The sequence below is a fragment of the Gopherus flavomarginatus genome, chromosome 5, assembly GCF_025201925.1.
Source record: "Gopherus flavomarginatus isolate rGopFla2 chromosome 5, rGopFla2.mat.asm, whole genome shotgun sequence".
NCBI classification, from domain to species: Eukaryota; Metazoa; Chordata; order Testudines; family Testudinidae; genus Gopherus; species Gopherus flavomarginatus.
The window spans coordinates 121,252,879-121,270,335 of NC_066621.1; the positions used below are offsets into that span (position 1 = coordinate 121,252,879).

The following is a 17,457-nucleotide window of genomic DNA, read 5'->3' on the forward strand; positions in this document are numbered from 1 at the left end:
AACTGACTGTTCAACAGAACCAGCCGTTTAAGAGCATTTGTCACTATCATCTCAGTCCTACCTCAGTATGGAAATACGCATCTAAATGAGCCTAAAAAGCATTGTCTGATAACTAAAGTAGGATTATATAAGTATGCAAAAAAGCAGTTAGGGGGCCTGGGTTGTGCAATAGGGAAATGTGCTTTTCCTTTTATCACTAAAGATCTTGGTTCTCATTCTAATTAGGCTACAATAGAAGAGGAAATTGAATGTACAGGACTCATTCTTTCCCTACTTTTAATGCACGTGACAATCAGAAAGAAAAAAGTCCCAGGAGTGGAAATGTCCACTAAGGAGAGGATCAGGACTGAGCTCAGGGAATACTGCTGGTCAGAAGTGCATCAACATTGTGATTTGGAGGGCTAGATAGGGTGACCAGATCTCCTGATTTTATAGGGCTTTGTCTTATATAGATGCCTATTATCTTCCACCTACTGTCCCAATTTTTGACGCTTGCTATCTGGGCACCCTAGGTCTAGGGCTGGAATGGCAGGGGAGTGGTACTGGTTAGTGTTGAGCTACATGAGCAGAGCTGCATGGGAGAGCGAAGGATTAAAATAGCATGGGGTATCGCATGTTAGGGATGAGGTAAATTGGCAGTTTGGTGCAAGTCAAGGACTGAAATAACTGAGAATACTACAGGTCTAGAAGAGATTGTGCATGATCCAGGACTGAAATAGCATAGATTGTTATAGGTCAGGATTATGGCTTTACGGCAGAGCTGAGGCGGAGTACCACATAGGAATACTATCGAACTGGGGAGAGGTGTGTTGGAGACATTGGAAGGCAGGTGCTGTATAGTATACCTAGTTCAATCCAGGTCTGTGGGTCTCTTTACACTTACCTACAACTTTTAAAAATGCAATTAAAAGAAATGCAAAACGAGAAAACTCCTGAAAATAGCAAGTATAATTGATATAACCAGAGCTGCTCCAAAAAGGACAGTGTTTGCAAAATCATCCTTTTTAAAAAAAATTGGAATTTTGAGTATAATGTCATTTAAAAAAACAAAATTAAGAAAATTTTGGCCAACTGTTATAAACTTAAATTTTCTATTCTTCAACCAGTAGTTGAAGCCCCTTAAGCTACTGAGCCCTTTAGTCCCAGCCCTTCAACCTCGCTTAAATAGCTGAAAATAAAAGTGTGACAGCATGCTGCAAAATATGTATTATTTATTTTCCTTCTACAACCTTTGCTTGTATTTCAGAGCAACAGTTGCAGGATGGTAGCCACTGCACTAAAAAAAACCATGAGAGCAGCAAAATGTTTAGTTTACAGATATACGTGGAAATATTTTTAACCCAGTTTGCAAACTGGGGGACCTATATTAGGTACTTAAATCTGTATTTAGGCAGTTAGGGCTGGATTTTTCAAAAGAGCTGAGAGGCAGATTTTCTAATGTGCTCAGCACCCCATTTTGGCACCTGAATGCAGAACAGATTTTCAGAACTGCCCACTTCTCAGCATCCCTCACTGCGATTCTTATGTCCAGATTTTCTTTTCACAGTCTGGCCATTTATTTAGATCCCTAAATGGGAAGTGAACTAGGGGTGGGGAAGTCGGGGGAAATCCAGCTATAGTTAAAAGCGACCTTATAGTTGGGGGTGCTGAGCTCTTTTGATCATCTGGCCACTAAACATCTTTTTCATGTCTCTAGCCCTTGAGTTAGACGCTTAAATCAGGGTCCTAAGTATGGACTGAGGTGCCCAACGTCAAGCTTCAAGTATGGAAATTGGGCTTCCCACACATTAGAGTCTAATTGGTGTCTAAAGGAAAACAATGTGTAGGCCTTGCATGAATAATGAAAGAAAACAGAAGTTGCCAATGGGCAAAGCATGAACTCGCAAGTGGTCTTGTAAATAAAATGTAATTAGTAGGTAAAGAAACAGTAAGAAGAATAATGTATGATGAGATTGCTTACTTTGCAGCTTTGCTTACTAGCATATTTTGTACTCGTGGACTGTTCATGATCTATACAGGAATGGGTTACAAAAATTAGTAAACCAGTTATGAAGAGTGATGCAGTATAAAATGTAACTAGCATGCATCAGTTTGTTCTAGAATATGTAAATCTGAGTTGTTATAATGGGCTTTGGAGCTGTGGTAAACCCCTCTACTCAGCCCACTGCATTTGGGCTTGATTACCTCAGATAGTGTTGCTGTATGCCAATGTAAAAAAACCACCCCTGAGGCCTGGTCTACTCTAGGAATTAACATCAGTATAGCTATGGCTCTCGGGGGTATGAAAAATCCATATCCCTGAGTGCCATAGTTGCCGTGTAGACAGCACTAGTTGATGGAACAATTCCTTCTGTCAACCTAGCTACCGCCTCTTGGGGAGGTAGATTATCTATGCCAATGGTAGAATCCCTCCTATTGGTGTAGGTAGTGTCTGCACTGAAGTGCTACAGCTGCACTGCTGTAGTGTCTTAAGTGTAGACATACCCTCCATGACGAATTCAAGCTAATTTTTTGGCAATGGATCAGAAAAGGTCTCAGAGAAAAATCCCAACCCAGTGAATTCCAGTATATTGAATATAGGTATTTCACTATTCTTAGAATCCAGCTGCAAGTCACAACAAGGAATGATTAAACTTCAAAGCTTAAATGCCTCATTGTGAAATTTCCTGTATATTGATTTACCCTGTTAAACCAGAGGCTAAGAATCCTGGTAGGGAATGGTGCCCAGGGACAGTAATTTTGAAAGTTTACCAAAAATAAATAAATTAATAACCCCACTGGGGCTTGCAGTGGCCTCACTGCTGCCCCTGTTCTTTGTTTCCAACCAATCTTTTCTCATTCACAAATGAACCAAAAAAAATCATCCCACATGGACCAGCCTCAGGAGCCATGTGTGCCTATATGTATTGTCCCTGAGGTTCACCTAGCCAGGTTTCCCACTCCTTGGTTGAACCTCTCACCTTTATTAACACAGTCCCCAGTATATAGTTCCTGCGCAGTCTTCCAGTGGAGGCAGAGGCCATTCCTGCCACATGGTAGTGGCCAGGGTAGTCTCATGCCTTTCGCCCTTCAGTGGAAGTTGGGCTTTTCTCATGCAACTCCCATTCTCCCATCTTTACCAGCTTGGGACACTTTTTCAATAGCGCATCCAAGTATAAAGTTGAAGGATTCAGTGTCTCTCTACATAATTATTTATTTTTATCTCATGTTCACAAAGATTAGCTTTGTTCTCTGAGTGGCTCTGAAAGTACTATTGTCCCTCCTATTAACAATGACCCTCATCTGGAGGCTCTCTGTATCATATTTTGTATATAAGACTACCACTGTTCCTTAGCTTCCAGGTCTTGTAAAGCCCACTAGGACTGATTATTAATAAACTTTGTTACCAGTAAAACCTCTTTATAACATACAAAGGGTCCAATCCTGCAGTCTTTTCCCATTAATTTCAAACAAAGTTTTGCCTATATAAGACTTTATGGCCTGAAGGTTCAAATACTTACTACCAGTTGTATTGTTTACTATTGTGAATTGTCCACTGTCTTCAGTGGGACTAATCACTGGTCCAGTCCTACAAACAGTTACTACCAGACTAATGCTTACTGCAATGAGTGTCTTCATTGGGCCAGATTGTGAATCCCCTCTTGAGAGTAGGCCCTTTGACTCTGTGTGAATAATTGCTGACTGTTTTGAATAATAGGTTAATCAGCATTATACTGTTAGCATTCACCTGTTCAGGCTCCAAGGCAGTAATCATTATTTTAAGTAGGAAGTGTTTCAGGAAATGGATTCTGCAGCCCTTACTCAAGATGATTAGTACCTACTCACATGAACAATCCCAAAAATATTAGTCACACAAATGCTGCCCATCGTAAGTCTGAGCTGGAGAACTGGGCCTTGAGAAAAGACTGGAGTTTTGTGTGTTTGATGCCTACAGGCAGTGTTATAATGTGTGTGGAATGTATTTCCTAGCACCTCTGGCAACTTCCCTCCCTCCCCCCACACCATAGCCCTTCTAATCTCTTCCCATAACCTGCACCGAACCCTTTGGAATGTACTTTGCCCTTACTGGACAGGCATGGAATGATATACCACCTTGTTCCTTGAGTCATCGTCTTTGCTAACTTCCCTTTCCCTCCCTCCTAAGTCCTAGCTTGCTGTTCTGTTTTTCTACTTTCCCTAAATGCAACTTACTTTAAGCATGCATTATTATTATTATTATTATTATTATTAACATCCTACAGTAAAATGAAGCTATTATATAACCCATTTGTCAATCTCAGCCAATTTCTTCTTTCTTTTCCTATGTCTATTTATGACGTACATCCAGACTGCACGTCCTTTTTTCCCTTGTGTTTATTTTAAAAAAAAGTAATGAAAAAAAGCAGTACATTGGTGGGTGGGGAGTTTTTTGGCCAAAAATTAAAAGAAAATTTAAAATGGAGGGAATGCAATCCATAAGCAAAAAAAATCCAAATGATGAAAGTGTCCCTAGACTGCTTTGCTTGTTCCTTTTCAATGTGTGCATCTGGTTTGTTCATCTTTGAAAGTGTGTGGAATATTTTTTTCTTTAAAAATAAATTTTAAAAAAAAACACTTGTTCTTTTCTCCCTTCTTGCTGGGGAATAAAGTGCTTTTTTGTTTTTGTTTTTTTAGTGTATCTCTATAATCTATATTTTGATGTATTTCTTTTCAATGGTTGGATTTCTATCTTACATTTGGGTTGTTCCAATCTAATGACAACAAAAAACAAAAGTTATGAATTGTTTTCTGCAATTTCCCCCATACTTCCCTCTTTAAACAAGGAACTACTTCACCTGCAGAATCCTATATCCATATTTTCCAGACCACAGTTCTAAAGAATCTGAATTTAAAACTATCCAGTTCAGGGGGAGGGGATACCAAAGCACCCCGGCATTTAAAATAGATGGCTTCATTCACTGAAGCAACTAATGGCTCCAATTCCTTAGAACATTGATGTCAACTTCTTGGTGAACATGAGGCTGTGCATAGCTGCAGTTGAAGTTGTTCTAATTACAGTGCATAATGCTAGTTTTCTTGTTTTTTTGTTTTTTAATCTCTATTATTATTATTATTAGTTTATGTATTTTACTGCTATTTTTAGTAGGAAAAAGCTTTAACTGTTTTTATAATTTCAGAATCTTTAATGAAACTGATTATTATTAATTTTTGGTAACTTGCATGTTGAAGAAGTTGCAGCTTAGGGTTTGTGAGATTGTCAATGTTAGAGTTCTGTTCTTTCTTTTTGTTGATGGGCATGAATATGCTCATTTGTTTTTGTATATCGCCCATCCCTTCCTTACAGCCAGAAGCTCTAATGCTGCTAGATCACTCCGTACCGCCCTTACATGGACATGGCAACTGACTTACACATTCACTCCCATCATCTTCATCTCTTGTGTAGTACACTCATAGATTTTACACTCCCAATCCATCCACCCTAGGCATCTTTTTTCTTCCCATAAGTCCCCTCCCCAACCTTTCTTTAGCATTGTTAAAATTTTATGTGCCGTCATCCATTCCTTAAAACACACACAAAAAAATTCTAGGAAAAAAAGAAAAGAAAATGTTTTTAAAAATATATATTGAATTGACCAAAAAGACAAAAAAAGCCTTGATTCTCAAAAAGCATTTGATCTGTAGATACATAAACAAAGCAAATTCTAAAGTGTACATTTTTTTCAATTGTAATATGTGGAACATTCTACATAAAGCAAACATATAATTTATAACCAAAAACAACAGAGAAATAAATTCAAATTTGTTAAGGTGCAAGATTTTTTTCTTTTCATGTTATGTGGTGTGGATGTATGTGTTGTTGCCTCCCTGTATCACCCTTTGTCGTAAAATAATTATATTTAAAAAAGAAATAATAAACATTTTGCTAAAAAAAAGTTTTTAAGAACGACAACAAAACAAAAAAATCAAGTTACAAGAATGTGGCAATTCTACTTGTCCAAGAGCATTCTTACACAACTTTCTTTTGTAAATTTTTCTTTCATGCCAAAAAACATGCGGGCAATTTGTTGATGTAAGTTGACTATATGAAATCAATGTGGTATGCTTTCTTATAGCTAATTTTATATATTTTTGAGTACTTTTTTTAAAAAAAAAAGAAACATTTTTGATTTCCTGTATTTTTTTTTTCAGTTTTCTTGGGTTTTATCTTTCTTTTTCTGGTAAAGCGAATGACCTGTTGTTGTTGTTGTTTTTCTTTTCTTTTGATGAGCTTAACTTTGTTGTGGAATTTTTATTTTCTAGCGTGTGGTTTGGTTTTGAGAGAAAAAAGCATAAATTCCTTTATTTAATTTTTGGATGTGTTTGTTTTGGTATTTGCTGTTATATTACATGCTCTCTCTAGATTTCCAATTATGTGATTGTACTACTCTTCGTAGGAGGGGTTGAAGGAGCCCAGGGTAATTCACTCCCACTCTCTGTCAATTCTCGCCCCAGTCTCTTTTGCCTCCCACAGAAAGAATCAGAGCTAATGCCAAGAGTTTCCATTCATATGTAAACTTGCTGTAGCCTGGTGTGTAGACTATATTCCAGGAGAAAACAAGGGAAGTTTCTTTAAGTCACTGGTCCCCATTTGGCAAGAAAGTCCCTAGTTACTCTTATCTCCAGTTCCCTCTGTTCCTACAGAAGCATATTCTTCCTGCTAATTTCCTTGATCGTCAATCTTCTTGTTTCTGCCAGAGTCAAAAAGATACTCTCAAGTGTACTGTTAGAATGCAAACCCTTCAACCAAAATAGCCCTAGCATCATGACTGCTAACCTCTCCAGCAATTGTAGCATTTACTAGTTCTCCTCTTCTCCCAACATTTGAATGTCCTGGACTTTTAAAATCCGCTCTGTCTCTTGGGGACGTCCTTCTCTGCAGCATGAATTCCACTGAATAACATTGAGTTCCTGGTAAAAACAAAAAAAGATGTCCTTCCTTTAATACAGGTAGACTTTTAAAGGGCCAGCATAGTAGCATGCTTCTAAGTACATAGCCGATAACTCAGGTTCAGCTGACAGCTTCCCTGAAAAACTGATGCTGTAAATGGAACCGGTAATTATGTTGACTAACAAGTTGTCTTTACTGTCTGTGAATCAAGTGGATTTAAAACAGTGATGGGAGAAACTCAGAAGAGTTTGATTACACTTCTGTTTGGGTTAGAGAAGCAGTTCAAAGTCTGAATGCTTAGATAAACATTTTCAATCTAACATTTAGGCTGGAAACATAATGAGAAGCAGCTCTCTCATGAGATTACCACTGCCTCCTGGCTGCGATTACATCTTAAAAATTTTTTCTGGTGTATTTCCCCACTCAGGCCATGCTGAAACTGGTATTTGCTGAAGTGACCAACAATTTACAGAAACCAAATTCTCTCCAAACTTTAAACTTCATACTAAATTGAGAACCATCTCATCCAATTCTTATACCCCCAGGAAAGGTGAAGTCAGTTCTTCTTTCCTCCAAAGAGATCTCTTATCCCTAGTTATCAAAACTCAGGCCTTGGCGTAACTGACTGTGTCTGTCTAAGTATAAATAAACCTTTGAAACCAGTGGGAGTTTCGACATTGACCTCAGTGTGTTCAAGATTGAGCTCTTAATTTAGCTTTTGCTGTTTGCCACTAGGAAAGTGGATTTTGTTAGAGATTCCTGTAAACAGGCTCTTGTGGGGTCTCACATGTTTCAAAGCAATTCAGTTAAACCAAATCTGGCCCCAAAACTAGGGTTTTGGCTAGTCACTTTGGAAACAATTGGTGCTCTGGAAGGAAGCGGGGAGTAAGGATGTTTGAGGCAGAAGGCTAAGGCACTCCCACTGGGGAAGTGATGCCTGCCCTTGTGTTACTGACGGTCACTTTCAATTGAATGAGGTTGGAAAGAGGTGAGAGAATATTAAAAATGCTCATCTGCTAGATTTCATATTAGCATCAGCTTTCCTGTGACTCAAGAACAGTGGTCTGAATATTTTCCCTCTTCACCCTCAAAGAACTCACAGGAGACCAAACCTCAAGAAGTGTTGAAAAACTCAGTGACTTAATGAGAATTTCTTGGCACCCAACTTGCATATATGGGGCAGGGAGTAAGGAACGGATTATTTTCCATAGCAGGATGTTTTGGTCTGAAAATGGAATTGAGTTTCAGTGCAAGAGAATAAGAATAAAATGTAAATGAGAGACTTTGGATGTGGAATTTCAATACCTGAGGATGTGAATGTGCTGTGCTGGGCTTTTCGGCTGGCACCTTAAAGATTTTCAGCCACATCTGGAAGAGACAGTGTTGTGTCCCCTTATATTCATCGTGAGAGTTAGAAGTTGAATCTTTCAGGATTCCGTTTGTGTGTGCGCTTTTTGTGCTGCCTCTCTTTGATGCTTGAGACGCTAGTGAAACAGTCTTGGCCAGAAAGATGAGAATTGGAGGTTGCTAACTTTTTTTTTTTTTTGCTTGATGCCCTCTACATTCATGATTGACCCACAACATCCTCACAGTTCAGAAGGCTTCTATTAAATTTTTTACACTCCATCTTTTCCAGTGACAGCGAGCCCTTACAGTAGATCAGCCCCAGAGGTATGAATTATATATCTATAAAGCACTCATAAAGGAAAAAGCAGGGCAGCCTTCAAGGCTAAAGTAGACCTTTAATATCCCCAGTGGTCCTACTAGTTTAAAGGAAAGCACAGCCCTCTCAAAAAAGTATAAATTCCAGATTTAAAATGCGAACTTTAAGGAACACACACTATGCTTGTCCCAAGAAAGAAGAAATCCAAAGGAAGCACTTGGATATTAGTGTTTTGTTGGGTTGGGGCTTCACACCACACAGACCTCAATCCTCTTGGTACAGCTGTTGGCACTTGGCACTTATTCTGCATCCCTGCCACAGCGGAGGAAGCCATTTTATCTATTCCTTTTATTTCATCTTTCAGCACTGTGCTGTCAACACAAGCCACTTCAATTGCACAGCTTTCTTCAGGGAGCACCTATCCGCTGGGGAGAGGGGACAAGGGGAATGGGCAGGACTGTAAACAGAAAAGGCCCTGCTATCTTCTTGGGATGCCTTGAATGGTATAAACAAGTTCTGAATCCACAGCTCATCCACCAGCACCACTAACTGATGCTTGCTTTCCAAACAAAGCAATAACAGCCAGAAACCAAGATCCCATGTCTCTGCAGTTGAACCTCAATCAAACAGAGAGCGGCGGATATCTTTTAGGCGGGAATTTCTCTGTACATTTTCTAAGAGTTAGCTGCACAACTCAATAATAATGGACCAAATCAGGAAGGACTTCAAGAATTGGCCCACAAATATTTAGCACTAATGTAGCCCTTTGCACCATCAGATTCCTTTTCAAAGAAGTAATTAAGAGATATTAATCCTGACCATTTATTTAATGGGAGTCAGATGACTGGATCCCTCTACAGTTATTTGAAAACACAGTGGTTTCCTTCTCTGTACCGCTTGTATCTCTTTTGGTACTATACATACTTTGGACAATAAAGTGGGCACTAATTGTATAGGGAAAGGCCTGAACCTTCAGGTTCTGCGCCAGAGAGCCACTGTGTGAGAAAGTTTCAACTCTTAGATGTAGGCGGAGATTTCTAGGTTCAATGTGAAATTACACATTCACAGGAAGCAGCAATATGTACTTACAATCAAGTAACAAACCTAAATACTCCTTCCTCACTGTGTTATTGTTGGGACATCATGTATGAAATACTAGCCAATTTTAGTTCAAATGAAAAAACATTCTGTCAACCAATCCAAAAACCAAACCAAACCATGAATTCCAAGAGCCACAATATCTTAGCAACTTTGACCAATGTATTCCTTGGTAGGGAAATGATTCCTCTAAAAACCATGAACCCCAGGAGAAAGACCCTTAACTGTATCTTATTTTTTTGGGTGTAGCTTGCACCCTTGATGTGGCTCACCAGACACACTGGGCCAAATTCAGAGTGAGATTAAGTGATTCCACGAAAGCCTAAATTGTCTCAGCCGTACAAGCACATAAGTTATACCACCTCTCAGATAGCTGCTAAGACTCAGACTCACCTCTGAATTTGGCTCATTGTCTTCTTTCTGACCTACTTTTGTACACAAAGAGACAATATCTGCTCTCAGTTACATATGTGGAACCCCTTTAATCCTAATAGCTCTGTTAGACTCTTCTTGACGTTTCATGAAAAACCCAACCATTTTATAATGACATTATATTTGATCATTAACTGCAAGTAAAAAAAAATCCTAGAAAAATGAATTGCTTTTTAATGCAAGTAGTTGTTCTGTTAATGAAAGCTTTGTCTTCCAGTTTTAAAAACTAAATATTTCCATCTCCTTGAGGTCAAGTCCAAAGAGTTGATAGTAAAATGGACTAAAGTATTTCCTTGTGGGAGGAAAGCTGCCCAAAATATTGCCCTATTGGGTGGCAGATCAACAGAATCCATTTGTAAGCATAGTAGCTTTTAATAACACAGGCACTTCAGAAGCTTTAGATGGGCAATTAAAAACCGCCAAGCTTCCGACTCCAATTGTGCATCACAGATGGTGCACTAAACTTGCAGATGAATGCTATTGTATAATGTTGGATGAATTGGTCTTAAAATCACTTAAAGGGACACTATTAGCCACTCAACAGACCTCAGATGACTTTCAGGGACTTCAATTCCCCACTCAACAGGCAGCTCAATTTCATATTTGGCTGAAAATTCCATTATTTTATTCAGTCTTATATAGTCCATAGAACTTATTCTGATAGATGATCTTTTCCTGAAGGCCCTCGTTCAAGTTTGTCCTGAGACCGTGTGATAAAATGGATTATCCATGCCCTACGCTAACAATGGACAGAAAACAAGCTTCTAAAACAATAGCATAAACAGGAACAAGACAAGTTCCTGTTATTATTTCACAAGAAGGAGACCAGAATCACAGGTTCACAAAATGCAATGTAGTAGTTTGGCAAACTGCAGAGTAATAATGCGCTTTGCCTTTCCCATGTTTGTACTGAACAGATACAATTTGAAGAAATCCTGTGGGATTATTTTAGATACATAATATTCAACTTTTCCCTTCTTTGTTCAGTAACAGAAGTGGCAGGAATATTACCTGGAAGCTCAGAAAATTAAATGACATGTCCAAATTGCCATTTTCATCTCATACATTAGAACGAGCTTTGCTCCATGGGTATATTAAGAACCTAAGTAAAATAATGGATTCTAATTTGGGGCTAATTTCTAGTGCCACTTAAGTAAACATTAAGGTTTCCATTGACTTCAGTGGTACCAGCATTTTACCCCTACGGAAGAATACGAATAACCATATGCCACTGTTGCTTTCCGATTTGAAATATTAAAGGTAGTACATTTTAAAGGCCCTGAGACTCCATTTGTACACTCCAATTGGTGGTTAAAAATGACTGCTGCCCAAATAAATTTGGATCAAAATGATGGTAAACCTGCAAGCACCCAGCAAACAAAATTTAGGGCAAAATCATACTCTCTCTGATCATAGCATATATTTTGCAGAACTACCCTTGGCAGTGGAACTACCAATGGAAATTCAGTGTGAAACAAATGAGAAAATACAATAGAGCACCACAGTGCAATAGCCAAATTTTTTACCCAACGCCATTCAACTGTCACTTGGATGAAAGACAATTAATTAATACAAATGAATTAAGCAAAGCCATAGTTTTTTATTCTGTCCGATTCTCTATTGCCTTGCACTTTCTGTAGCCATATATACTTGTGCAAAGTGTGAGCAAAATAATATTAAATCCTCAGAATTCTCCACTCACACTAGTGGTAACGTTTTACACAACTAGGCACTCACTTTACACTGATGAAAATGATTACTCAATGTGCATGGCCCTCAGTTTATACTTAGTCTTTCCTAAGGCAAAATGCCCATTGAAAGTAATGGGAACTTGCCTGAGGACGGTTTACCTTAGGCTCTCAGGATACAGCCCAATTAGCTTAAATGCCTAACAAAATTTATAACTAAAAGCAAAATTTACATGCAACGGCAACATGACTCAGTTAAAAAAAAAAAGATAGAAATCTATACTTAAGCACAAGACTGTGTGATCTGAACATATGTGAGAGTAATCCACTGTGCTTTCATACCCATGGAAAAGACAAGTGGACTGATAGCTTCCTGAGCCTGAAAATACAGTCACATTATGGTGAAAGTGTGACTCAAGCCTATACCCTGATAAAACAAATAATCTTTGGAGGCCTCATTGCTTGCAAGCACCACAGTGGTGCTGAGATACCCAGGTTCTGAAATGACCTTGGGTCTCTCATTTGCAGAGATAATGAGCTTGGGTATGGAGAAAGTGAGGAATGGCTGCTGGTTGTTCACAGCACAAGCACTCCCAGACAGCAGATTATGAGACTTTCTTATTTAGTACCTGCTTCGCAGAAAGCTGTCTGCCAGGCTAGAGAAAAAGTAACATTCATCACAACCATCAGCACAGAAAGAAATGCCAGAAAGTGCAGGATGGCGATTACTCTTCACTTTCGTGGCCTGGAATCAAATCCTGATTTAGGTCATCGTACTTCTTATTTGTCCATATCATTAAACCACAATACAGTTTGGCACAATGAACGAGAATTGTCAGTGTCCCTTAAAGCCCAGCACTGAAACAACAAGGAGTATTGCAAATCAATATCAGGGTGCGTTAGCAGAGCTGAGAAGGGGCAGGGAGAGGGAAAGGACTAGAGTAGCAGAGGGTATTGAAGATAAAAAAGACAAACATGCATTCAGGCACTCTCTGTGCCTTCTTGCACTACATCTAGTTCCAACCACAACAGTCCATCCCTACCTTTCATGCGCACTTCATTCACTCACACAATTTAAAAAACAGGATGGACAAACAAGAAAAAAAGGTTGAACTGGGAACTGTTGCTGTGGAACTCAAATGGCAGAGAAGAAATACCAGTAACAAGAACAGAGAAAAAACTGGTAAAATCAGGATGCGTCAGCAGCAAAATCCAACCCAAGAGAACAGTTCTGTCTGGAGGTTTGGAGTAATTCCACAATTAAGTATTCTTTTTCCCATATAGTAAAAGACGTCAGAAAATGGAACCATGCCAAGTTTGAAATCTGCACAGTCACTTGAGAGTATCTTTAGGACTGCAAACCCTTTGGTCACTAGGATTTCAAAATTCTCTCACTTGAACGTACCTAGCAGAGATTAAAAGAGAAAGGAATTGGAATGGCCAGTTTACCTATCTCAAAAGGAGGGTTGGGCAGAAAGCTTCCTAGAACCCTGGAAAAGTGTGTTGATGGTGTGGTTCGGGGCAGGAAAGCTGGCTCCCTGACACTTCTTCATAACTACTGAGTCCTCCACCACCTTTGAGCTCAGGGAATTGAACATGATGCACTGTGTCACTAATGTTTACTAATCTTCTGTTTTTTCTTTTCAATCCCAGGAGGTGAATTAGTTATCCCTCTACTTGTAGAAGACCCTTTAGATATCCCTCCTATTGCTACTCGTGCACCTTTCATTACACTCCCCCCTACCTTTCGCCCCCTCCTCACCATTATTGAGACCACCAAAGATTCCCTGTCCATGACCTCTGAGGCGGGGTTACCTTGCTTGTCGGACCAAGGCAGCGATGGTTGTGATGATGATGGCTTGGTGATATCTGGGTATGGCTCAGGGGAAACCTTTGACTCTAACCTACCCCCTACTGATGATGAAGATTTTTACACCACCTTCTCCTTGGTAACAGATAAGAGTCTTTCCACTTCAGTCTTCGAAGGTGGCTACAAAGCACATGCACCTAAGTGGGAATCCAAGGACTTTAGACCTAACAAAGTCTCCGAAACTGGTAGGACTACTACCACGGCTTTGTCCCCTGAGCTGATCCGCTCCACAGCTTCGTCCTCGACTGGGATGGTGCCCAAATTGCCCGCTGGCAAAATGAATAACCGTGAGCTCAAACCCCAGCCTGACATAGTCTTGCTTCCGTTGCCCACTGCCTATGAGCTAGACAGCACAAAGCTGAAGAGCCCGCTAATAACTTCCCCCATGTTCCGTAATGTGCCCACAGCAAACCCCACGGAGCCAGGAATCAGACGGGTTCCGGGGGCCTCAGAGGTGGTCCGTGAGTCGAGCAGCACAACAGGGATGGTCGTCGGTATTGTGGCTGCTGCCGCCCTCTGCATCCTGATCCTCCTGTATGCCATGTACAAGTACAGGAACAGGGACGAGGGGTCCTATCAGGTGGATGAGACGCGGAACTACATCAGCAACTCAGCCCAGAGCAATGGCACGCTCGTGAAGGAGAAGCAGCAGAGCACAAAGAGTGGCCACAAGAAACAGAAAAACAAGGACAAAGAGTATTATGTGTAAAAATATACTTATTTATATATAAATATATATATACTTAATGAGATTTAACTGAAATATCAGAGCCGTTACAGCTAATGAGATTGGGAGCTACAGTTTATGGGAAAAAAAATTGGGAAAAAATTCAGCTGTGACTGTTAACGTCTCAGTCATTGCTTAGAGTCAGCAAACTCTGCCCTACTGTATTATAAAGCACACTTAGTGTTCTGGAGATGGCACATGCAGCTCTACCATGCTGACGGACTTGGAAGTCTCCACATCTCCTCTTCGCTGAACTTTCCGCAAAAGGTAGAAGATTTCATGGCTTACTTGTTTCATATCTCCAAGTGAGTCTTAATGATGTTCGTGATCTTTGACTGTATCGATCATTTTTCAGTTTACTTATTAAAAAAAAAGAAAGAAAGAAAAAGAAAAAATGCATAAACATTTTAAACAAACAAACAAAAAAATCAAACAAACTGATCTGGCCGTGTCCAGCATACGTATAATTTTTTGAGATCTGAGGGGGGCGGGGAATAAATGGTTTTGGGACTTGTTGGTTTTTATTTGTTTTTTTTTTCTTTTTCTTTTTGGGCGTTGGGAGGTGTGAAGGGGAGAAGAGAATGAACCAGGACATGAGTCAAGAAGAAATCTGGGGGGGAGGGACCCACCTAATAAATAAAGAGAGACTATTGCCATATATGAACTCAAAAGCTACCCATGGTGTTAACTCTACATATCTGGTTGTGTGGTCTCTAGAATCCGTTGTCTACAGTAAGTTATTTGCTAATAGCACAGTGAAAGTGTGTAATGGGTGACGATGAAGATGATTCTTATGGAAAACTGGTCCCCCTTAGATTTGGCTTCAGTATCTGCAACTGAACTCATGAACAGATAGGTTTCAGTCTGGTTTGATTGGGGCCATTGGCTTTATTTGACTATACCAGTGAGTGTGCATTAACTCAGCCAAACTATGGCTAAATAAGTGAGGGGGTTGGGGGGAGCAAAAGAAAAGTGGTGAGCCACTCTGAGCTAGATATACGATGCTAAACGAAGGGAGCCTTTTTTTGGGGTTCTGGTTCTGTGACTGATTACAATGCATGCAAAAAAATTAATAATAAAGCAGTTGAATAAAGAGGTCAGAAAGACAATACTGGAGTTCAACCTTTGACAAGAACCATAAACGTCACACAAGCCAAACACATGCTGCAAACAAGTGCAAAATTCATAGGGGTTTTTTTTGACATGGAGATGTTTTTCATGTGTAATATTTTAATTTTGTAGCTTGACATTTCTGACTATCTGTCTTTCCATTTGCCCTATTCACCCTTTACTCTCTCTTTTATATAAAAGAAATGAATAAAGCTGCTGTGACACAAAAAATAATACAAGGAGTTAATAATAGTATTATATATATAAATATATATATATACACAGATATATTTATCACCATATGTTTGATGGGACGACTGGAACAGAAACTGTCAAGGTGTTTACATGAAATGAGAATGTTGTTTTAGAAGAAAAACATTTTAATAATACCAACAAAAAGCAAACCATAAAAATGTGAAGAGAGTGTGTGCTTTAGCTTTGTCACAGTTACCTGTGTCAAAAGGACAAAAAAAAAATTCTCAGATTTTGTTTACATATTTTACTACTTTTTTTGCTAGTGTAATTTCTAGAGTACCCTGATGTATATAATGTTTTATGGTTAAACTGGGATTTTTTTTTGTTTGTTTTAGTTGATTTAATTAATCTTAGTGGTTTGTTTTTTATTTTTCCCCAATTATGTGAAAGGGAGTAACTTACTGTACAGAACAATAACCTACTGGTTTCATGGCCATGACTGTCACGTGCAAAAAAAGCAAAAGAGGGGGAGAGAGACAAAAAGAAAAACAAACACAAAATGAATTGAAGACTTTGGAGTATCACAAATGTACAATTTCTCTGTGTACAGATGAAAACTAATCAGCTGTTTAGATTTAGAAATCTACTCTTGCTGGTGTTTATAATTCGCATGAATATTTGACTTTGAAGAAAAGTGTCATCAAATGCACACACGCACATGGGAACAAAATAAAAAGCAGCCTTCTCAAATGTTTAGAGAAGAAGCTTTCGCAGTTAACAGCTCTTTCAGTGTGTGTGTGTGTGTGTGTGTGTCTGTGAGGTTGTTTTTTGGGTGGTTTATTTTTTGTTTTGTTTGATTTGTTTTTAAATACTAAAAACTAAAAAAAGACAAGTTTTAAAAAGGTATGAAAGCACGATTTTAGACAACTTAACTGGCCGAACCTATCTGAAGTTGATTATTTCTCAATGTCTGTAAAAGATTGCTGTTCTTGGAGTCTTGTGAAATGATTTCTTGCTTTCTTTCTTTCTTTTTTATACCCTCCCCCTCCTTTTTTAAAAGAAAAAAATCCCACGTTCTTTTCTGTTCTGTTACTTTTTTTTGTGTAAGTTTCTATTTGACATTTTTTTGGGAACGTGCATTTCTGTATGTGGGCTTCTACCATACTCCTGTTGTTTTATGCACAGAACCTCAAGGATATTCATTTGAGTTATTGTGACGTTACTGCTTTTTTCTCCCCTTCTTTCTTTCTTTCCTTCCTTTCTTATTTGCATTTTCATTCAAGGATATGCTTAGCAATAAAATGTTCTTCCCAAAGCCCTGGATGTTGCTGTCCTTTTATTTCCAAAAGGCTCAAGAGGCACTCTAATGTTCTGGAGGGGAGATAAGCATGGTTACAGCAAAACTCGTGCAGTGTGAAAGATATTGTGGGACTCAATCCGGCCAACCTTTATTCACCTGACTAGTCAAATAAGTAGTCCACTGAAGTCAGTCGGGATACGTGGGAGACTCAGACTTCACAGGATTGGGTCCTAATTATTATTCATAATCACAAAGAAGGACAAACTGCTAGAACAAAAATTGTTTTAAAGAATAATTAACAGTTATGGGCCAAACCCTGAGTCATTATGTAGTTTTAACTCAGTCCTTTATTCCTGTGGCAGTTTTGTTGAGTAATTAGTGAGCAAGGACCTCAGGATTTCATCCACAGAAAGAAGACAGGTTAAGACCGATCAGATTATTTAATCCCTTGCATTACAGCATATTTT

The 17,457-nt window shown here is 39.0% G+C and overlaps 1 protein-coding gene across 27 annotated transcripts in view; it reads left to right on the forward strand.

Moving 5' to 3' along the window:
• The window catches only part of NRXN3 (neurexin 3), a 1,481,114-nt gene extending 1,464,108 nt beyond the window's left edge, over positions 1-17,006 (forward strand). For 12 of the 27 annotated variants that reach the window (XM_050953172.1, XM_050953174.1, XM_050953180.1 and 9 more), the window contains one exon: positions 13,442-17,006. In XM_050953172.1, the coding sequence (XP_050809129.1) occupies positions 13,442-14,367 (926 nt within the window). In that variant the 3' untranslated portion in view covers positions 14,368-17,006. Of the gene's footprint in view, positions 1-5,323; positions 6,050-13,441 lie in introns of all 27 variants that reach the window. The other 15 variants (XM_050953186.1, XM_050953187.1, XM_050953188.1 and 12 more) reach the window with 3 other exon arrangements.
• The last annotated feature ends 451 nt before the right edge of the window (positions 17,007-17,457 follow it).